We start from the raw sequence: 22,989 nt of genomic DNA on the forward strand, positions 1-22,989 counted from the left end.
TCCATAAATTCGTATAAAAATTAAATGTAATATAATATAGCTATTTAATATCGAACGGTATCATGCAACATCATCTGATCAACTGTCGTAAAGCGGCTTCCTCTTCTCCGTAAATTCGCATGAATATTAAATTTAATTGCTGTTTAATATCGAACGGTATCTCGTATTATTTATTATGCAAATCAGTGGTCAAGATAAGGAATGGATAAACACTGCTCGCAATTAATTAATCTTTGCACAGGAAGATTGATGTATATGGATGCAGATTAAAATCAAACTGAGAGTTTAGGTTCGCAGTGTTCTCAGTTCACTGAGAGTTCAGGTTCAAAGAGTTCTCAGTTCAGTGAGAGTTCAGGTTCAAAGAGTTCTCAGTTCAGTGAGAGTTTAGGTTCACAATGAAAGAATGAATAACAAAGCGAGACGGATGATTTCGAGACGAATAATCGTGGGACAATAATCTGACAAACAATTTGTTATCTAGCACGGACAAAGTTATATCAAGGCAGCACAAACAAAGCGGTCGAAATGCAAGCAACGAGCGAGTCTCGATCCTTTCAGCGTCCCTATTGAAATCCAGCAGCGTTATCTATCGTAATTTGTTGTGCTTTTTAACAGTTCGCCCGAAAATCTTATCGGCGAGTTTGTTGACAAAACCGAAAACGAAGTTCGATCGGTGCCGCGGGCGAAGATAACGCCGTAGATCAACGACATTATCCGCGCCATGTTGCTCGTGCTCATTTAAATTTGCTCGTTTTCGCTCGAATCTTCTCTTGCGATTGTTCTGATTCAACGATCTCGTTCTTTATAAACGTCTCGATAAACAACCGTGGACTGTGACACACCTGTCGCAAACAATGTTGCAACCCCGACGGTTCCGAGCGCGTATTTGCAAGATACGATGCATTCTTTTCTGACGGGTATAAAGGTAAAGGTATCAGTCGGCTTTATTCTCGGCCAACAGAGAACAATGGCCGATTGTTGAAAAGAGCAATTACTGCCTGATATCACCTGCTTTATTGTCGCCGTATTACTTTGTAATTCATTTTTCCAAACGTGGAATCGAACTTCGATTCGCGGCATACCGCGTCTCATACCGCGACAACTCGCTGATTCTCTGTATCTAATTATCTTTGTACAGTTAAAAAAATTTATTAGTTATTTAGATTCATTTTAATGAACCGTCTGCTTTAAAGGCGATCTAAGACTATTGAAATATATGAAGGTTTACGTTTGAAACAAAAAACTGGACTGTGTGTATACATACTGTTTGAGTGTGTGTGTGTGTGTGTGTGTGTGTGTGTGTGTGTGTGTAAGAGAGATTTGAATTTACAATTCCTGTTAAAATAATAGTAATTAATATGCACGTTAATATAACCGTTACTGCAGTGTACACGTTACAAGAAAAAGCGATAAGAAGAGTTAATTTACGTTATGCAAGATAACAATTTCTGAAGAGGGTACAAGGGTTGGACACATTGCATTATCGTTCAACCAAATTCGATTTGAGCTATAGTGAGGAACGAAATGCAGTTAATACTTTTAAATTAATTCTAATTGACCTGAATGATGCTTCTAAATGAATTAAATTTCCCTGCAAATTTTAGAGGGATTAGCTGACTTTACAATGACCGAAATACTTTTGTTTTAATTTTACTATTATTTAGAACTTTTAGGATTATTTTATTCGAGGTTATAATGGAAATTTCAAAAATTTGATACTTCTTCGCAATTTATACATAATTTTTTATATCTTTTTGTATTCCAAATAGTAGTAAAAGTTAAAAAAGAGTATTTCAGTCATCATACAGTGAACTTATCTCTCTAATATTTACAGAAATATTCAAGTTCTAAAAAGTTTATACCATTTTAAAAACGTCGAATCAATTTAGCTCCCCACTGTACATTTGAACGCAATAAATTGTTGTTTCTTTATTTACACCGCAACAATCTTATCCGGTGTTAATTACTCTGAATATTTGGCTAATCTTTAATCTCGACAACGTTTCGTAATTATTTGCAAGTGAAACAGTAATCAGTATTTTTCCCTCGGGTGCACAACAATGATTAAGCTATCGATTGTCGTTTGTTTTGCTAAAAACCATGAAGGAACGTTCTTCTTATTTTTATATTATAATTCCAGTTCTGAAATGATAATTCCACTTCAGAAATTATAATTCCAGTTCGGAAATTATAATTACAGTTCAAAAATTATAATTCCAGTTCAAAAATTATAATTCCAGTTCAGAAATTATAATTCCAGTTCAAAAATTTAAATTCCAATTCAGAAATTACAATTCCAGTTCCCAGAATAAATAAATCATAAAAATCGTTAGCCGCGCTCTTGTGCAAGCGACGTTTGAACGGTCTTTAACAGTTTTAGACTCGAATGTTGACTTGAATAATAATCTCGTCAATTTTTCTGAGACGACTTCACACGTCATTGATTAACAACGAGCACAGATAATTCCAGGATATTGGAAAAAGAATTAAGCGTGTTAGTTAAGTAGAAAAAAAGAGTTACAGTCGATGGCAGGAAACGTTTTTTTCATCGTTCGACTTTGACCCGTATTAGATCGCTTAATTCAGCAAATGTATTTTGCATTATTCTTTTATTCGGTCGTTATTTTTTAAGGAAGACGTCTGAAATGATCGAGAAGGTAAGATAAAGTTTGATTCTTAAAAAGCAAGTAAATTATAGCAGGGAAACGAATTACTTAATAAAAGGGACGGCGAATAAAAACCGAGTAAAAAGGTAATTCGTTTGCTTTGATTTTAAAATAGCGTTAGACAGTGGCGCCACCGTGACGATTTTTAGAAGCTCTGTTAAGGGGTTCGTACAGCGCCAAATCATGCAGTGGGAAAACGGCCAAACTGTTCGCCAAAATTATCGACAGATCATCAGTTTTTTAAATACTAGATGTCACTGGTATGCTAATACTAAATAAAACAGATGACACCTCTGGTTGAAGTCTAAAATTATTAATTGCCGGTAAATTGTCTTTAGCTCCCCTTTATCATGTGCAGATACATTGTAAGGTATTGTCCGTGATTAAGCAATATATTTATAGAAAAAGAAGATAGTGTAGGAATAAAAGATAATTTTATAGAAAATAGTAGTAAAAATAAAAGACAATTTAATAGAAAATAGTAGTAAAAATAAAACATAATTTAATAGAAAATAGTTGTAAATAGAAACTTAATGAAACTAACAGCGATAAAACAGAATTTACACACATGCAACAGATTTAAAATTCATATAGCATTGCATTACGGATCCTAAGCCGCGCACAAAATACAGTTGTATCCACCGCGAAAAAGACTTAGTGTCGCCATCTATAGGAAGAATGATTCCTATACCGCCAGATGGCGACACCAGTCTATAAAATCGTTCATTACTTGGACTCGGCCGTGAGCTACCATTAATGGGGTGTATCGTGTCTCTCTTCGGGCTTCGGAGTCATTGTTGGTATTTACAATCACGGAACGTGAAATGGTTTTTCCGCGAACGAGTTTCGGTGAACAATACGGGATGTAAATCGGTGATAGTGAACGAGTTTGCGGGGAAGAAAACGATTAATTAGAGTGAAGTGGAAGGAAGAAGAATCGGCCTCTAGAAGATCATCGCATTGTCGCGTCGTTTCGAATGGATATACAACCTCTCTACTGATACAATTTTCACCTCTCGCGGTTTCCCGTGTCGTAAGATAGATATTTAAGAGTACATTCTATAATTTCTTCACGCAATCATTGCGATATTTTCTTGTACACTCGTGTATATTTGATTAATAATGAGCGATGGTAAGAAGGTAGGTGAAAATTCCAGTAGTGAGGTTGTTAACCAATTTCGGAGCTGTAGGGATCTCAGCGATATCGTGCCCCTGTATACGCCACGCGCCCTTTATTTGAAACCAGTTGCAAAAATAAACGTGTCCGTAAATCTTCCCCAACTGAAAGTTCCAGGTAAAACGTCCGCAATACTATTAAAACACTTTCCGATCATTTTTCTCTCGGTCCGATGGCGGACGAAAGCTGTGTCGTTTTAATAATATGAATTTTTCTAACAGGCGATTCATGCAGTTCCTTTATATTTCGTGCCAATTTATACTTACATATATTATGTTTAGCGCAATAGGTTTTTACAGAAAATTAACTGCGATATAAACAGGAAAAACTATATCAACATGGGAAGTAATGGAGAAGATACGTGCCCTTATACTGCCAGACGAGTTTGCATCTCTGAAAGTAGCCAAAAGCACCTTGGAATTTATCAGATTGGAGGGAGATCTCCAAGACAGATGCAGGCTGCAACGTGTTCTGGCCAGGCTAGACTCGCAGCGTCTGAATCTCTCTGGATTTCCCAATGTATTAAAAGTCCGCGCAGCAGAGGCAAAGGATGATTTTCCCACGAGACACAGCTGGGATTCGTACTTTAGAGATACAAAGCATATGAATGAATTAAAGGCCGGAGAAAGGCCAGACACGGTTCATATAACTGGCTTGCCAGTCAAGTGGTTCATAGAAGATGGCTCTGTCATGCCCAGTGAATCATTGGTCAACAAAATTTTTAAAAAATGGGGAACACTCAGGAGAATCGATGTACCTGCCGCTGATTCGTATAGATCTAGAATGCGTTTAGGCACAAATATAAACAAGTTTAGTTACGAAGATGGAATATTTTTCGACGCTTATATTCAGTACATTGAATATATGGATTTTGTTAGAGCAATGGATGCACTGCGTGGTATGAAACTTCTCAAAAAAGAAGGTGATAATGCGTACACAGCTGCCATTAAGGTGTGTTAAGGATATCGGTTCTGTATGCACATGTTCCACTATTTTAGCATGATAAGGAGTATCGTTTACATTTTGACTGTTTAACGCAGATCACTTTTGATAAAACAAAGCATATGAGTGATAGCTCTGTCGCGCACAGAGAATTTGAAAGAAAACGTTTAATAGCGCAAGACACGTTAGCGGCGGAAAGGCTTCGCAAGAAAGAAGAAGCTGAAGAGAAACGTCGCGAAGAGCTCAAGTAAACAGAAACAAACTTTATATACATGATAAAATAGACCAGATCATCTATGGTCTAAAAAATTATTATCTATAGTCTATAATAATAGTATACCTGGATTACCACATTAATTTATCTATAGGAAAAAGGAAGAAGCTGATGCAGTAGCTAAAAAATGTAGACAACAGAAAAGGGAAGACAAACGGAAACGCAAAGCTATAACTATATTTCGTAAAAAGGAGGAAGACAAAGTGTCTATGAAAATAGCCAGGGAGGGTCAAAAATTAATAAAAGCACAAAGACAACTTGAAAGTATACGTTTATTAGACGAGTTGTTTGATAGAATAAAGGTATTCGCTTTAGGGTGTTTTCGTTAGCTTTCTACTAACGCAATAATATGCGATCTGTATTGTTATACCAAAACCTTTTACATTTCAAGATAAAAGTGGAGAATAATGAAATTAAAATAGATGAAGTAACTACAGAGGCAAAGAAAGATGACAAGAAAAATAAACAAGATGGTACCGTGCAAGCATTAAGTTCCGAAGAAAATGATAAAGATGGGAAGAAAGATAAGAAAAATAAAAAATCAAAAAAGCGAAAATCAAAGAAAGAGAAAAGGAAAAAGGTATTTGATAGATTTTAGTTTTATGATAATTGTAGCATGGTGATTTCAAGAATGAAATGTTTCTAGAAGAAATCCAAAAAAGACAAAGACTCCGCGAATTCCGTGAGTCTGAGCGAAGAGTCAGAACCCGAGGAACAGATGAAAAGGTTAAAGAGCGTTCTCAAGCAAAACGTCTCGTACCCATCATCGTCAACAGGTAAATTTAAAACGCATTATCTACTGGAAATATAAGAATATTCCTTTTAAACGGTGAGTCGTATTTTAATGAGTTTACGTTTTTTCAGCGTCTACCCCGTTGGAGCCTCTTCCATACCCACCGTTGTACCCCCGATTTCCACAACCATGGTACTACGAAGCAGCATTGCCTCTGATCTACCCCACATTGTCAAGAAACATGCCCAGAGGAGGCCGATTCACTCGTGGAAGAGGTGGCCGAGGCTTCTTGTGGCGAAACGCCGGCAACCACCGTTCGTTACAATCGTTCAACCCTCACATATACAACGAGCAATACTACAAGTACTTCGCCCACCTGGTCGGCCAGGATTACCATTCGTTTGACTGCAGAAGCTCGCGGTCCCGCAGCCGCAACAGATCGGTCAGCAAATCGAGGTCTAAATCCAGATCGAGGTCAAGATCACGGATGAAACGGGCCTCTAGGTCGAGGACCAGATCCCGCGGTAGATCGAGATCACGATCAAGATCGAAAACGAGAACTGACTCCAGGTCACGAAGCCGGAAACAGAGTAGAAGTAGAAGTAGGTCGCGATCGAGACGCCGGCGGGGGAGATCGAAATCGAGGTCGAAGTCTCCTAGACCAAGATCGAAGTCCCCTAGACCTAGGTCGAAGTCTCCTAGACCAAGATCAAGATCCCGCCGATCAAGATCCAAGAAAAAATCTCGATCCCGGAGCCGTTCGAAGTCCAGGACCAACGGCAAGAATCAATACAACAGACGGAGACGGGAAAGGTCCACGTCGAAAGTAAAAGTCACCAGAGCTAAATCTCGCTCGACGTCCAACAAACGAAGATCTCGCAGCAGTACCTGGTCCATGCCGAAGTCTCCTGGCAGAAGAAGTTGTTCCTGGTCCAAGAACGCCGACACCGTTAACGAGAAAACTAATTCGGACAAGTCGGCGCAGGAGCAACGTTCCGCAAGCAAAGAAGCGCCACAAAGTTCCCAGCTCGAGAATATAACCTCTGATTGACAGTGATTAAGAGCACTTCCAACTCGCGTCTTCGACCTTATCTGAGATTTGTTCAATCGTACGTAATATGTACAAACCGGACACGCGAACTTGTATAACTTTTCTATATACACAATTGCGACGTTCTTTTTGGGAAAAAAGATATATTTTTGTTCACGTGGTCGCACTTCCTAAGCTTAAACGACATATTAACAGACAGGAGTCCCGTGGATGTTTATCATTTTCAGCGTACATTGTGTATACAGTAAAAAACAATTGTATATACTTTAGGAATAGTGTAAGTCTACTATAGAGGATAAAACCGACGATCAAGCGGGTATTGCATTTTTAAGTCGACGTCAAAATAAACAGATCATTGATTAACTAAACAGCAGATACTTTGTCTTACATAAGTTAGATTTCGACATCATGAAAAATAATGTTCCCGTTAATATTTTTTAATGGAATAAAGCTTAAATTGAAGCTGAAGACACCTACTTTACAGCCGCACATATCCGATACATCAAGTTTCACAGGGAAAAATGTTCCAATATGAAGAACACCAACATCATCCACAGGATGAGTGGCGCCACTTATAAGTTAGATTTCGACATGATGAAAAATTATGTTCCCGTGAATCTTTTTCAATGAAATATAGCTTAAATTAAAACTGAGAGCATCTACTATAGAACGGCATATAATAGATACATCAAGCTTCGCAGGGAAGAATTTGTCAATATGAAGAACACTAACATTATTTGACATTGTGATAAAAAGAAACTTTGCCTCCAACAAGATTTGAACCCGAGCGTAGCAGCACCAAAATCGTACATTGTGTGGACTTATGTAACTGCCGTCACAGACAAGTTACAGGGTTAAAATTTTGCATAGATGAGTTTTTATTGGTCAGCTATCGAACGGTATATGACTTATTGAAAAACCTCTAAGGGCAGTTTTGACCTTCTTAATCGGCTATGCCCTTTGTATAAATATAATATGTTAAGAATCAATTCATTCAAAAGATAGGACGGATAAATTTGCGGGTTCAGTTATAAATATGTTGGATACCTGTAACTTCAGGACCCGAAACTTCGGGTCGATGTTTGATTTCGTTGTTGGATCAGAAAAAATCCCGAAAAATTGTAAAAACCTAATCCTAAAACTAATAAAGGTGTAATAAAACTAAATAAAATTCTATAAAATATCAAATTTTATTATAAATCTATTTTTAATTTTATATATTTTAAATTTGATGTAAGTTTATACGTTTCATTTTACTATCACGTCGTTAGATTTAGAAACATGAACTCCTAACTCGCTAATGAAGTTGAATTCCCGTATTTCATAAACTTTCGAGATTCCGTCCGATTCGACTAAAGTAAAAATATTGTACAATTATAATGTGCTTACAGATATTGATGTCTCTATGGTTACTTCAAGCGGTAATTTTATATTTTGTCATGTAGACAAATCTGAAATCAGTTCACGGACTAATCCGTCACCGAATTCGAATAAATTATTAACAATAATAGTTAATAATTTGTACAGTGCTTTGTTTCTTTGCAGAATGGTAATCTTCACTATGGTATGTTCTTTTAAATTTGCCTTAGCATAAGTCCACACAAATATAATAGTAACTTGGATGCAACCCAAAAAAGAATGAGAATAATTATTAAAAAGAATAATAATTTACGTACGTTTTGGCAAATTCGAACATCAACTGTTCGATGCTAAAATATGCAAAAATGCAGTGCAATTTTCTCCAACTATGAAAAAGACAATGGAACGTAAATTTAAACACAGCGGCGCCACTGTCGAAGATGCGCTGAATTTCAGCGCCAACTAAAGTAATGGCAAAAAGCTCAAACTGTTAGCCAAATTATCGACAATCGATTTTAGCTAACAGTTTGAGCGTTTTGCCACTACGTGCGATGGCGCTATTTTTATGTTTTTAGCAGCGCACGAATTATAGTAATAACGGTAAGAGTCATCTGTTCTCTTTATATTTAACAACAAATTAACTGTTTCGCATGATATAGCATATGCAGGAGAATCTCCTGAATATTTCTGTATATTCAGCATATTTTTCTGACTCCTAAATCAGCAGCTTTCATACTGTTTGTTCAACAAGACTTTCGTCGAACAATATTGCAACAATATATTATAATATTTGAAAACCTGTGTAATTCGAAGTAATTGGTTTATATACATTCACGTCATCCGACAATATTTAAAGACAAAGCGATTTCCACTTTCACTTCCTTTACTTGCACAATCTGTCAACGACTGATTAAATATCTCAATACCGCAACGAATAATAGAGTAATAAATAATTTTACTTTTCACGTGGTTAACTTTTGATTTTATCTATTATCAGTGCCGCACGCGGAGTGGATATTTTCTAAAAAGATAACGCTATTATTCTTAGACGTATAAAAAATTCTCAGACAAAAAAAAATAAATCAATTAGATTCTTTTCAGATGTGTAAGACACTACTTGAAAGTAGCTGTTTTGTATCAGTTCTTATAATTCACAAGAAAATTTAATTAATTTTAATTTAGTAAATAATAAATTTAATAAATAAAGTGTTGTTGTAATTATTGCCACATAGTATTTAATGTTGAATAAATAACTCATAAGAGTACTTTTACAATCCGGCTAATCGTAAATTAAAAAATTAGTGTTCCGTCATTTTGGTGGGTTCCGTAACCATAGTGTTAAATGCGGCTCAGATGTTTGCAAGAACCATAAATGGATTTGTCGTATTTACACGGTATATAGCTGAAAGTGCAATTAAATCAGACCACACGAATTCCGATTAGTTTACATTGTCAACAATGAGCATAATCTCGATGAAAATAAAATTACCGACATTTCCAAATGACAGATAAATGTTGCGAATCTCGACTAGGCTTGCCGCTTGAGTCTATTAAAATGGTACACGTTCATTTATATTCGGGCTGTAAGGAACCAGGAACTTCGGTGTTCTTATCTAATTTTCTTATCAACGAATCACGAGGTAGAAAACAATTGTTTGCCAAACTCGGAGCATTGAAACAGGATGCTGGAGCAACAGACGAACGTGTCGATATGGAATACACAGATAGATTTGTTTAACATTAAACATAATAATTGGTTTCTCATTTTAAAATTATGAAAACAATTGAGAACAACTTTCGCGGAAAATGATTGCATAAATCAGACTATCAGAACAAAAACTGAATCCAAATTAATCTAAATAAATTAGATTTTTCTACTCTTGTCCAGCAACGCGTGCCAATGAAATTTTAGGTATGCATAGTGTTAAAATCTAATTCGAAAGCGTCGAACTATTTTTAACCACCTAACCAAGATCCGACGCACGTAATATTTATTTTCTATCTGTTACATTTAAATAGAAATCACCTTTGGTATTATCAGCCGTGTCGGAACATAAACATCGTTACACGTTACGAGCCCGTAAACATTATCAGGCAATTAGAGATTCAGGAGCGTACAGATATCGGAGAAAGAGAGGACCGACGTTGTGTTGCACCGATGATCCCCATGGATTCTCGCGAGAGAGGAAAGAAAAGAACCGGCGCGAGCAGGTCTAATGCAGAGAGTCCTTATGGCTCCGATTGGATTGTTCTCCAGTGACGTTACATGTGTTGCCTGAAAGACGGCAAAAGGAGAAGGGGAGAAGAAGTTACAGCACAAACTGTCGAAGAACCACGACACATTTAAATGGTCGGACGCGTATTGCCGCGGATTCAGTCGTCAGCTTCACAAAACCGGATTGAATTTCGTGCGTTTCGCTCGCGCTCCGCTCTTTACACCTCCCGCCGATTTTCTCGCAGGTTTTCGCATAAAAGTGCCGGCCCGGACCATTGCCGATTTTAATTCGTCAATCGCCGTGGACGTTGTCTCTCATCGTTGTCTCTCGGGGGAATCGGTTTAGAGGGCAAGTGAAGAAGTTCGCGGGCCGAAGTCGAACACGACAACGATCAGTTCGCCGTCGTTCGTTGCCCGACTTTAACCGCGTCATTCTCGATTTCGCGGCGTTAGAATGTCTCGCGGATGCAAGACCAAGTAACTTCCGGTTCCTGCGGTCGCAACAGGTGGATTTGAACTTGAACAACGATCGCTGGGATCGCCGAATCTGCTTAACCGAGACTGGAGAAGTAGGACGGACGTGTTCTTTGCAATTATCATTAAGGATTTAGGTGAGTGCCTCTTGCGAAAAAAAAGCTGAGAGCGACTTGGATATTTTTCGCTTCGAGACATAATCATGTAAGGGCTGCGATCGCTTCTCCGAGTCGCGGTTGAGATCTCACGCCATTTTCTATGCAAACATCAGTGTTTTATTATAAAAGAATTTCTTTGCAAATGTAATGGATTTTATCTAATTTTATGCAACAAATATGGTAATATCATCGTCACGTAGATTTAACTACGTACGCGGAAGTTACGATTTTAAAATTACAATTGAATCGTAAATTTTAAAATATAATTTTTCCGAGAGATCAAAATTGCAACTTTGAATCTTTCTAAACAGAATATCTACGAATCGGCGAACATGTAGTCGCGTGCGACTGTATGCAACTGTTGCGTGCTAAAATTCAAATTGTCCCAGGGGTTATTGAGGAATAGTCATTGCACCGTCCCAGTTTCAAGTACATATTTCATTTTATTGTTTAGGAGAACAATACCGTAATCTTCGTCGAATGAAAAATTTACATAACTCGTAATCGCATGTAATCCTTTCCGCCGCGAAACTCGTTCAACTTCGAAAAAGCGGATAGCGTCGCGGGTGAGACAATTTGTTTGATCGAGGCGTTCGACACCGGGAGACGATTTGATTCCTCGCTTATCGTCGATTCGGCAAGTGGGAAACATGGATCGCGTCGGCGACGAGAATGATTCTGCTGAAACGTTGATCGGACGGCGCTGCTGGCGATTCGTAGAGAAGCTGATGAATCACATGATGTCTGAAGAGGCAAATATTGAATGTTACCGTATCATGATCAATTCAATTGATTATCTTTAGCGGATGTCGCTTCCTTAACGACGGGTTCAACTGTTACTTTGCTTCGGCGAGGGTAAATACGGGCGGAACACGTCCGCCAGTGTATTTACTCGACTAACAATAGTCACTCCCACTTAGCCTTGCTGAAATTGCTCAAAAAGTCTAGCGGGCTCGATAAATTAAAGCACGCGCCACTCAATGAATCAGATTACGATAGCCGCGCGGCACGCAATAATAGTCATGTGCTTGTAAATTGAATCTGTAAACACACCGACCGCCGAGGGAATTAACAGGCTCGAGACAATCGGAAGAAAATCTTGGATATATAAAAGATCCTTTTAATTGTATACCGCGTCGATCGCCGTGCCGACACCGCGAACGAGATACGCGAGTTCGATTATCGGAGCCGCTCGAAACAATCTCCAAATATCTCGGCAAAGATGTCAATCAACGCGGATTTACGGTCAATTTCCACGCAATTATATTGCCCCCTTTTTTCGTAGATACTTTAATCATCGCGAGCAATGATTGGACGCCAATGGATTGCTCTTGAAACTTCAATTTGCAACCCCGACATTTTCGTACGCAGAGATCGCGGATTCGATCTCGCGTTCCATAGATTCGTCCGAACTGTTAGATGGTCTCGTTTTCAGCGAAAATGTTCGAGTCGACTTTTTCTTCAGACCACGAACAGATCGGTTCGCTCTGTCGTCGTGAAACGCGGCAAGCGTTTCCCTTTGTGAATCCTGTCGCGTACTGGAACTTTCGGGCGACGCGTCCCCGATGCAAGCGTTCCCGCGACCGATCCGCGAAGGATTGCGCAGAGATCGAGCTTGAAACGCGCAAAAAGAATTCTCGATAATCCCACTGATTGAAATCGTCGGTTGCGAAAGCAGCTGGTTTATCTGGGCTTACGATCCACTATCTCGATGCAGTTCTCTTATTGCTTCTAAATCCGAAATTATTGGCTTAAGCATCGAAGAGAGCTATCACATGGAAGTAATTAGTATCGTTTAATACATTCGAAGCCTATCTGGTCGCCGGCTTCGTTGTGTCCGCGCAACGCGTATCAATTTTTGACGACGCTCGTGTATAAAGGGTGGCCGGGATTGTACGCGCGAGCGATTATTCGAATCGTGCGCACGCGATCCGAATTGTATAACGCCTATCGCAAAGTGTATTTCACGTCGATGCAAATTCGGCGAAAAACCGGGAAACGTGAAACAGTCGAGTATTTCACGAAATTATGCATTATCTTTCGCGAAGCACGTGTTACGGTTCTTTGGTGCTTAACCGAGAAAGAGGAAAAAACAGCGTTCTTTGTGACAAAGAAGCTCCGTATCGTTATCGCCAAGGATTAAGTCATTAGAAACGAGTTTTATCGTTTCGAAGATAAAAAGGAAATGCTGTTCAATCGAAATCATATTAGTTGCTACGTTCGGCGTGATGCAAATTTTTCCTGGCTGGGAGCAGGCCGGCCATGTGACTAAGGCACGACATTTCTTGTGGCTTCGTTTGAAGAAAAATCCAGTCGCGCAATTATTCATTAGAGGAGCGATCGGTCACGCGCACAGTTCATTTAATCCTGGTATAATTTTATTTTATACTTACCTTGATTCGTAGAACAAGAACGGAAGAGGTTTTTGCAGGGTCGAAAGCGTTCGTTAAGTAAAAACAAAAAAAAAAGAATAGCTCTCTTGTTCTGATAAATGTCGATAGGTAGTGCAATTTTCATACGATCGCCGATGGAACATGCTTCTGTGTAGGATGAAGAAATGCGGGCAAAAAGTAACACGGAGAATAATTAACGGATGTATAGTTCTACGTGGAGCTACCTGTGAAAGGATAACAGAGGTTTGTTACGAATATATAATTCAACCCAGTTCGGGCCGAGACCTGGCCAAGACTTGGCCAAGACCTGGCCAAGACCTGACCAAGACCTGGCCTAGACCTGGCCATGAAAGGATAAAACAATCTTCTCCATACCTGACGTACGTCCTTAACGAGGACGTTAATATCCTAAACTTTAATTTACGTAGAACTGTGTCAGGCATGACAATGAAGAGAAGAATTTAGAGCATCCAACCATGACTATTCCGCACTTGAACATGGAGGCAAGATGTCCAGATAATTTAGTATGCACGCTGTTGTCGCTGAATTCAGAGCAGACGGCTCGAGATGGTCGTGAAATGAATATTATCTCCGACAGTTGCAACGAGATCGAAAATTAATAATATTAATAAAAATGCCTCATCAACAATACGCGAATATCCTTAAGCTATCCCAACGTTCCCATCGTTTACAATTTCGCCATTTTTCTCAGAAATTAATCAAATCCGTGGTCTAATTATTACTGGCGCACCTGTAGAAATATAAACGACGAAGGTAATCGATATTCAAAGGAATTATTCGCGCGCGGATGAAAGATACAAAATACAAAAACGAACTACCAAGTGCTTTCGTCCATCTACCAATTGTAAACCAACGCGTCGTTTCATTCCTTGCTATTAATTGGAATGAAATTAGTAACCGAGTGCCGCATCTTCGAATTGCATCGGGAAATGTTGATCTTACATAAAGAGACACGGTTACGGAATTTGTGTACGGTGACGGGAAGACAATGCTTTCTGTGCGACACCATCTGCGTGCCATTATCAAAGAATTTCGAACACGTAATCCAGACTGGGAGCATCGGAAGGAGGCGAACCGCTTAATTCCTCCGCATACGTACAATATTTCGAACGGCTCTTAATCGCTTCGAACGGAGCCTTTAAGTAAGACGTTGGAGGCGCACGTGCCGCGGAACAAGGCATATTAACTTCTATTGCAAGGCGTGCGCATCTCTCTATCAGTCAAAGGACGCGCGGCGACCACGCGATGAAATTGTGGCTTATTTGCAATAGAAAGAACGCGCTGGCGGGTACAGTTGTTCTATCGCCGTTGCTCGTTGCAACTATGATGGGCGCGAGAGCATGTCTCATCGGCAGAAAATAGTCGCAATTAAAGTCGCGGATCGAGACGAACAGGCTCGTATTTCTTTTCAAAAAGTTCCCACCTCTCCTCCCGTTCGTTCTTAAACAAACAAAACGAGTCTGATGATCCGGAAACTAATTTATATATCCGCTCGATGTTGCTTCTCCAAAATGTCCTATTCGGTCCAACCTGAAAGATCATTCGCGCATGAAGAAAATGCAATTTCAAAGTGTTTGCTCTATCGATAGTAGACGGATGAAAAACGAAAAATCTGCGACATCGTCGTGAGAATCGCGAGAGAAGATGAGGATGGGTGGCCCGCAGGCTTTGTGCGCAGAAGAATTTCCACCTGGCGGCCTGTTCCATATCGCGTATCAGCAGGTTTTCCATAATCGTCGTAAGAGCATATATTTATAATTTCAAGGTAATGATAGCAGTTCCACTATCGTTGCCGGATTAGCATAACGAATAATTTGCTGGTCAAGATAAAACGGCCATGCGATCGCACGGCCGACTGTGTCGGTGCGAATTTACATAGAAATCAATGTTAATACGAATTAATTCATGGGGGACTGGGGTCCGGGTGGAACCGGTGCCAAGCGAGAGGAACCGCGTGACCGATCAAGGAGGTTGATTCAGAAGCACGTGAGTAGCACGGAATGACCGGTTGCACGAGCGAATCATGTGACACGCCCGCAATAATGCAGCTTTTTTTCTTGTTTTCCCCGCTGGTTCTTGTTCCATTCAGTTGATCAATCTCCACAGAACTTACAACAAATAGACATAATGATGCCGGCTAACGAGTCGGGGATTCCAAGATTATAAGATCAACGAGCTTGCATCATGTGATAATAACAATAATCGTCGGACGGACGAACGTTATGCAGAGTCTGCCCGTGGTCTTGTTCGCGAAATAAGATGGAACGCGTCTGGTCTTTTTTTCTGGCGAATGACAACGGCTCGTTCGAGTCCAGAGTGTCGTCGCGTTCTTTCGATTCTTTTTCGATCGCTAGAAAAATGTCACGATAACGCGCCAAACAATGGAATGGTTGGGGTTCCCGAGACGAGTGCTGGGATTATGGGACTGACGCACGGGATTATAAAAACTCGTGACGGACTTTCCTCGATCCTCTGGATCAACTTTTCCTGATTGCTTTTCCCTTCTGACGATGGAATTACCGGGAATCGGTATTGTAACGCGACTCGTGACCAATCTTTAAACAGGGATTAATCAGCGAGATATTCGACGTTGGACAATTCGGATTCCCCGCTCTCTACCGAACATTGTTTACAATGGACGCGAGTTCACGTAGCGTAGGAGAATCGCGAACGTAGTCCGACACGTAAACGCGCGTGTACGAGTCCATGAAATCGTAAAGAATCGATAATGTCAATGTTAATAATAATAATAATAATAATAATTGGCACCGTAAAGAACATAATCGTGAAATATGATGGAACATGAGTTCCAGGAAATGTTTGATAGCCTCGTTCAGGGGACATTAGATCGCGAAGGTTCATCAAATATAGCCTGTTATGTCACCGCAACATTTTTCTCCGGTATTTCTTGAATTAATCCCATTATGAAACGCGTCGAGACTGCTTGGCTAATGGTAAATTATGTTTATTAGGTGGGTGGCTCGTTTGTCAGGTTTGATAGCCGGTTCGCTCGGATTCCTGAGAAGTTGATAGCATAATGGTAGCAAATATTTGACTGATAGAGGCGCGGGATCAGGCGTTACATAATGTTATCATCCTTCAACGAATCGACTACTTTATATGCTCAGGATATGCCTGCGATTAATTATTAATTCTCTCGTACAAGAGTTCATTAGAGGCTGTGGTAACCTTTTTTTTTCTCATTTTCAACATCTGCGTATACAACGGAACATTACATCATTTTTCAGAGATGTTGCATTATATCGATACGCAAATTTTTTTTTTATACAAACTAATTGTCGCAGTTTAAGATCGCCGCGTCGATCTTCCTCCACTCAAAGATGGCGCACGGTTTATTGGTGATAGAGGAATAGTTAAAATACGTTTGCGAACTTTTTATGGTGTTCCTGATCATTGCACGTTTACGAAAATCACAAGATCCCGCCGAGTAGCGTATTAATGTCACGTTCTCTTAAAGGTTGAAGCTGTCTTGTGCGTAACGTTTATGACATTCCAACAAATCAGCTGGTTGCAAATGAAGTAAAGATTATCGTAAATTATACGTCGAGATTGTCAGACAATGTTAGAATGCGGGCTGCGAAACGAAAGTAGAAGCTTTGTTTACCGCGATAATTGCGAACCATATATTGCAAAAATTAGCAAGATAAATACGGAACAGTGAAAATATTTGAAGAATTTAAGCACATTGTTATTATATATTTCTATTTAGCTCCAGTTTCATACTATTGCTGAACAAAAGCATTTCTCATAAAGATCCGCTGTCTGTTAATGATAATTAACGCATAACGTTGATTACAATCTGTTTAATTATCTCGTTTAAAGAGACGATGATTACCGCGGGAACAACTTTCCAGAACGTATTCTCTTCATTTCTTTATAAACAATCTTAAATAAGAATATACATACATATGTATATCACGTTTCCTCTGATTTTCTTTTCGTCTACACAGCTACATTCTGGTAAAAGATTCGACATTTTTCAGCAACGTCGTATGTTTATGTCTTTTATTTTCTTATGGCGAATGTCATCACGCCAAATTAGGGCAATGTACTACGTGGCATTCATCGATGACGTTCGTTCCATAACGTCAAGAATCAAAGCGTTGCTTGCATACGTGCGGCCGTACACGATTTATGTGTATAACGAACGGTCTATTTAATCGAAATCGTTCGAGAAACGTCTATGCTCTATAAAAACTTCAACAGAAAGAGATTATTCATCATATCATAAATCCGCGACATAAATGCGGGTCATGCTTGAACAAATTAAGTTCGATTACACGAGGCAGCAGCGTAGTACAAGCGACGTAAAGTATATCGCTTCGCGAACATTTAATGGTCGAACTTAAAACTCGTAGCGACTTTAGAGTTCAAGTTTTCTATGAATAATGTCAAGCAACGTTTCGATTTCATTTCAACAAAATATTCATTTTAGCAGAGATATCGGGGAATAATAAAACAGACGAGTACGTCAACCGGCTCCGTTGATAATACATACTTCGGCACTAGGTTCCCGGTAAAATTCATCGAACGTGATTTATGCATTACCGTTTCTTCTTAGGATGAGCAAAGCGAACGGCACGGGTGCTGCAAATGAACACAATGGGCACGAGGTGTACACGAATCATGGTTTCAACGGGTTTGGAGACAATTTAAGTCACAGCAACTCCAACAATTCCCAAATTCTACGTGACTCCTACGAAAGTCACCAGGGAATACAAGGTTCCTCTGATTTTATATGTAAGTATCTCTAATTTATATCATACATTTTTACAAAATATTTATCCCGACTATACGATCGCCAAAATATTAATCGGGGAACAAGAAATCAAATTTCTAAACTGCATTATTCACTTGCCACTAGCGTTTGTTTATCTAAAACTGAACTTTGATACGTACATGGTTCTCTATCGAGTTAACGCGCGCTTCAACAATTGGCCTTTCTTAATTTATTTACGATCGATATAGTATTTATGGAACGAGTGAATTACACGGTGAACAATAAATTCGTTTATTTCTCTGTAGTGGTGGAGGATCCGGGGGATTATACGATCGAAAAGAAGGACAGCCTCTTTACTTCGGTGGTGCAATGCACCAGGCGACGTTTGAGGTCGGCATGTACGAAGAAAACCATTCACAAAAGGCTACCGATCTTAAATTGGTTACCAAGGTACAACAGTCAAGATTTCGTCGGTGATCTTGTCGCTGGCATCACCGTCGGACTCACTGTGATTCCACAATCGTTGGCTTATGCTAACGTGGCGAACGTACCTCCGCAGGTTCGACAATTCAATTTTCAAAGATATCGCGGAACAGTTATTTTCATTAATCGTTCTCACTTCGAGATTTTTAATGGATGACATTCTATTGTTTCAGTATGGATTGTACGGTAGCTTCTTAGGCTGTTTTATTTATATTATTTTCGGATCCTGTAAAGACACACCGTTTGGACCGACCGCGATCATATCCTTACTTACTTACCAGACCGTTTCTCATCTCGAGGCACCGTTGCAACACGCAATATTAGCGTGTTTCTTATGTGGAGTGATAGAATTAATAATGGGTATATTTGGCCTCGGTAGGTCTATAATTCATTTTACTTTATTTCATTTTACCTTAAATCGATACGTCGATTAATTGTATTCTGTTTATCTTAGGATTTTTAATCGATTTCGTATCCGGACCAGTCAGCTCAGGCTTTACATCTGCGGTAGCTCTGATAATTGTCACATCGCAAGTAAAAGACATCCTCGGCATTCCCGCCAAAGGATCACAATTTGTGGAGATGTGGAAAAGTATGGCTGGACAGCTGCATAAAACATCAGCTTGGGATGCTACTCTTGGCGCGAGTTGCATAGCATTTCTTCTACTTCTCAGAGTAAGTGTATTTTAATCTGTACAGTTGTTATTCATTACGAACGTGAGAACTGAAAGTATATCCTGGTTCATGTTGTTGCAGCTGTTAGCGGCATACAAAATTGGACCCAAAGAAGAAGAACTTCAAACTCCAAAATATCGCATTATAAATAAAATCATTTGGTTAATTGGTACGTCGCGAAATGCGTTTCTGGTGATAATTTGTGGCATTTTGGGATACAGCTTTAGTGAAAGATCTCCCTTCAGATTGATTGGTAAGAAAAAATATAGTAGGATTAATTCCGTAAAAGTCAAGACGAAAACATGAAATGCAATTAACGGTACAGAAATCTGAATTGTGCCTATAATTTTGCATTTTCATGGCAATATTATGTTTTCATAGGATACATACCAGGGGGTATGCCTAACATATATTTACCACCATTCTCATATACCAAAAGTGATAATACAACAGTGACTTTCGTCGAGATGGTTTCAAATTTGGGAAGTGGTATCCTGGTTATACCGCTCATTTCTTTAATGGAGGATATTGCTATTTGCAAAGCATTTTGTAAGTTCATCCTTCAGAAGAAGAATTTCTGCTCACCAACGGCATATATTATTTAAATCACATTATTTATTCCAGCAACTGGAAAATCAGTTGATGCAACACAAGAGCTGATAGCTCTTGGAATAGCAAATATCGGTAATTCGTTCATTCAAGCTTTTCCTGGATCAGGATCTCTTAGCAGAAGTGCTGTGAACAATGCGTCTGGAGTTAGAACTCCAATGGGTGGTCTGTACACAGGTAATTTAATAGTGTATCAATATGTTTCGTAATAACATTCTCATCCCTAAAAATAACTTTTTAACATGTTCGTTAAATTTCAGGTGCCCTAGTAATATTAGCTCTCCTATTTCTCACACCATACTTTAGTTACATACCGAAAGCCACGTTAGCTGCCATTATCATAGCTGCTGTAATATTTATGGTGGAAGTTAAAGTTGTAAAGCCAATGTGGAGGACAAAGAGTAAGCATTAAACCACATATTACGAATAGAGCTAAAGAGAATAGAGTTTAAAGATAAAGTTTATACTTTATATCATTATTTCCTTTGTAGAGTCGGATTTAATCCCGGGGGTAGCAACTTTCGTTGCGTGTTTATTATTGCAATTGGAAATTGGGATTTTATGTGGTATTGGAATAAATATTATGTTTATTTTATACCATGCAGCTCGTCCAAAAATATCAGTAGAAAAACTCACAGTACGTATCTTCAGTATTTTTTTTGCGACTCTATCATAGACATTGTTTTAGTGGAAAGATATATGTGTTATGTTTTATGTTACAGACCCGACATGGCATTCAGTATCTTATGTTAACACCGGATCGGTGCTTAATTTTCCCCTCGGTAGACTACGTACGGAATTTAGTAACAAAATACAGTCAACGTAATGGAAACATTTCTACGGCAGTCGTAATTGACTGCACGCATATTTATGGAGCAGATTTTACCGCAGCTACAGTAATTGAAACATTGACAAGAGATTTTGCATTAAGAGGTCAACCCCTCATTTTTTACAATTTGAAACCTTCTGTTTACGCGGTATTCGAGGGTGTTGCGTCGAGTGATCTTGTTGTGTATTATAACCAGGAGGCACTGGATGGTCTTTTGAAGGATCGAGGATGCTTAAAACAAGCTAAATAGAATACACTATTTATACAAGTTGATATGCTTGCTTTGAACTGAATTACCACAGTATCGTGTGTTGGTTATAAACCATCACTTTATTGAAAGTTGTTAAACAACGTCTTTCTTAATTACCTTTGATTCTAGAGGTATCTAAAGGCAAACTTCTAGATTCTCAATTTACATAATCATTGAGTTTCATAGAAGTAGGTCCAGCGTCATTGTATTTTATATTTAAAAAAAAATCATTACACTAAATGTAATGAATATTCATATAATATGTACTTAGAAACATCATGATATCGATAGATTTTGATATACATTGTCATTGAAAAGAGAAAATTATTTATCCTCAGTTAGTATCATAAATGTAAGAAATTGTATTACTTAGTAATATGTTTCAACAAATGTAATTCTTAATTCAATTTTATTAATATTACATTGTTCTATATATACTGTGATCTGTTTGAAATAAATTAATGAATTATTTTAAACATGAAAATATCTATTAAGTAGAAGTAAGGATATATTAAACGTACTCTGATAAGATTAATGATGAAAGTATTAATTCAGATAAAGGATTAGAAACAAATTTCAGACTCACAAACATACTGTAAATAGTTTATTAATAAAGCAAATAAGAATGAGATCTTATTCATTTTCTTGAGAACGTAATCTTGCACTGGCATTAGTTACTCGAATGGAAAGTTGCTGAGCACGTTCAACAATAGTTTTGCGTTTTTTACTACTCACACCATGAGCAATTTCAGCACAGAATTTCCTATTTTGCATCATTAAAACCTCTAATTCCTGAAAAGCCCCCCAAGGAGATCTTGTTGTAATTCAGAGTCACTATTATATTACCAGATAAAAACATTATCGAAGGATATTAGACATTGTCTAAAAATGTTAAATCAATTATTCTTACCTTAACGTTGTGTACCAAAACTTTCCTGAAACCAGTTGGTAGCATATGACGTGTTTTCTTGTTGCTTCCATAACCAATATTGGGCATCAAATACTGACCCTTGAAGCGCCTACGGACTCTGTTGTCAATACCTTTTGGTTTACGCCAGTTTCTCTGAAAAATTATTATATTAATTTCATTTTATAGAATTCAATACTATTAATACAAACGATTACTAAGAAATTTAGAAGCATGGTGTTAACAATGTGCAGTGAACATTATACAAAATACAATACCTTCAGTTTACTGTATCGGTCGCTTTGATGGCGAATGAACTTCTTAGTCCTCTTCTTAACAATTGTGGGCCTATATACCGGTCGAATAGCCATTTTGGCGTTTGTTATGTGTTACAAAACTGGAACAAAAATCATAAATACAATGTACACTGGTCCAATATTCAATCAGAAAACAAATTGTATGACAACACTGCAGATCTTTATCGCGTGTTGTTTAATCAACATTGATTGTAATATTACATTAATTTAAAAAATATTGTATGATTTGGTCTCTTTTATTTCTTTAGAATAATATATTGTACATATATTTGTCACTATTAACACGATTTTTAACGAGATTTCGGATTGCAAATAACATCACGTACCGTTCCTCGTTACGCACCAGGCAGAAAAGGTTAGGTCGAACCAGAAGTAACAATACGCCATGCATTTAAAGCGAAAGGGTTGCCATCTAGGAATTGATTTGTGTAGTTCAAAGTGCAATTGACATTGCTTTACGAATTTCTTATTGGCTAGCAATACATATGCTATTCGTATTTATTTCTGTCAATAATCAATTTATATGAATATCTAAAATTTATACTATTATTAAGCACCAATTTTGGATTACATATTGTATAATACAAGTTAAGAAACAATTTTAATATTACTGATGGCTCTTGGTACATAATTGGTATGGGATGAAAAAATATTCACTCTATACGTTAACACGTCTAGCTTGAATATTCTTTCTTAAATCTATGGTGAAATCATA

General features: G+C 38.3%; 3 protein-coding genes across 11 annotated transcripts; 2 read left to right on the forward strand and 1 right to left on the reverse strand.

Annotated features, from left to right (window-relative positions):
- Positions 1 to 3,408: 3,408 nt before the first annotated feature.
- Positions 3,409 to 7,311, forward strand: LOC144474983 (uncharacterized). Of its 9 annotated transcripts, none has more exons than XM_078190435.1 (8): positions 3,409 to 3,699; positions 3,857 to 3,960; positions 4,065 to 4,794; positions 4,884 to 5,032; positions 5,154 to 5,361; positions 5,451 to 5,639; positions 5,706 to 5,835; positions 5,924 to 7,311. In XM_078190435.1, the coding sequence occupies exons 3-8, from the start codon at positions 4,192 to 4,194 to the stop codon at positions 6,841 to 6,843; spliced, it is 2,199 nt and encodes a 732-aa protein (XP_078046561.1). In that variant the 5' UTR covers positions 3,409 to 3,699; positions 3,857 to 3,960; positions 4,065 to 4,191; the 3' UTR covers positions 6,844 to 7,311. The 9 variants fall into 9 exon arrangements, with proteins under 9 accessions (XP_078046561.1, XP_078046564.1, XP_078046565.1 ...); XM_078190438.1 differs by having other exon boundaries at positions 4,133 to 4,794; XM_078190439.1 differs by having other exon boundaries at positions 4,166 to 4,794.
- Positions 7,312 to 10,530: 3,219 nt separating this feature from the next.
- Positions 10,531 to 21,847, forward strand: Esp (Epidermal stripes and patches). Its single transcript, XM_078190294.1, has 11 exons — positions 10,531 to 11,028; positions 18,046 to 18,224; positions 18,510 to 18,763; positions 18,861 to 19,062; positions 19,142 to 19,362; positions 19,444 to 19,615; positions 19,744 to 19,911; positions 19,987 to 20,148; positions 20,232 to 20,372; positions 20,463 to 20,608; positions 20,694 to 21,847. Exons 2-11 carry the CDS (start codon positions 18,047 to 18,049, stop codon positions 21,048 to 21,050), a joined length of 2,001 nt encoding a protein of 666 aa, XP_078046420.1. The 5' UTR covers positions 10,531 to 11,028; position 18,046; the 3' UTR covers positions 21,051 to 21,847.
- On the reverse strand, positions 21,642 to 22,695 carry Rpl32 (ribosomal protein L32). The gene is made up of 4 exons (XM_078190295.1): positions 22,601 to 22,695; positions 22,236 to 22,354; positions 21,961 to 22,113; positions 21,642 to 21,842 (listed from the first exon to the last, which is right to left on the reverse strand). Exons 2-4 carry the CDS (start codon positions 22,326 to 22,328, stop codon positions 21,684 to 21,686), a joined length of 405 nt encoding a protein of 134 aa, XP_078046421.1. The 5' UTR covers positions 22,329 to 22,354; positions 22,601 to 22,695; the 3' UTR covers positions 21,642 to 21,683.
- Positions 22,696 to 22,989: the final 294 nt, after the last annotated feature.

The sequence above is a fragment of the Augochlora pura genome, chromosome 9, assembly GCF_028453695.1.
Source record: "Augochlora pura isolate Apur16 chromosome 9, APUR_v2.2.1, whole genome shotgun sequence".
Classification (NCBI taxonomy): domain Eukaryota; kingdom Metazoa; phylum Arthropoda; class Insecta; order Hymenoptera; family Halictidae; genus Augochlora; species Augochlora pura.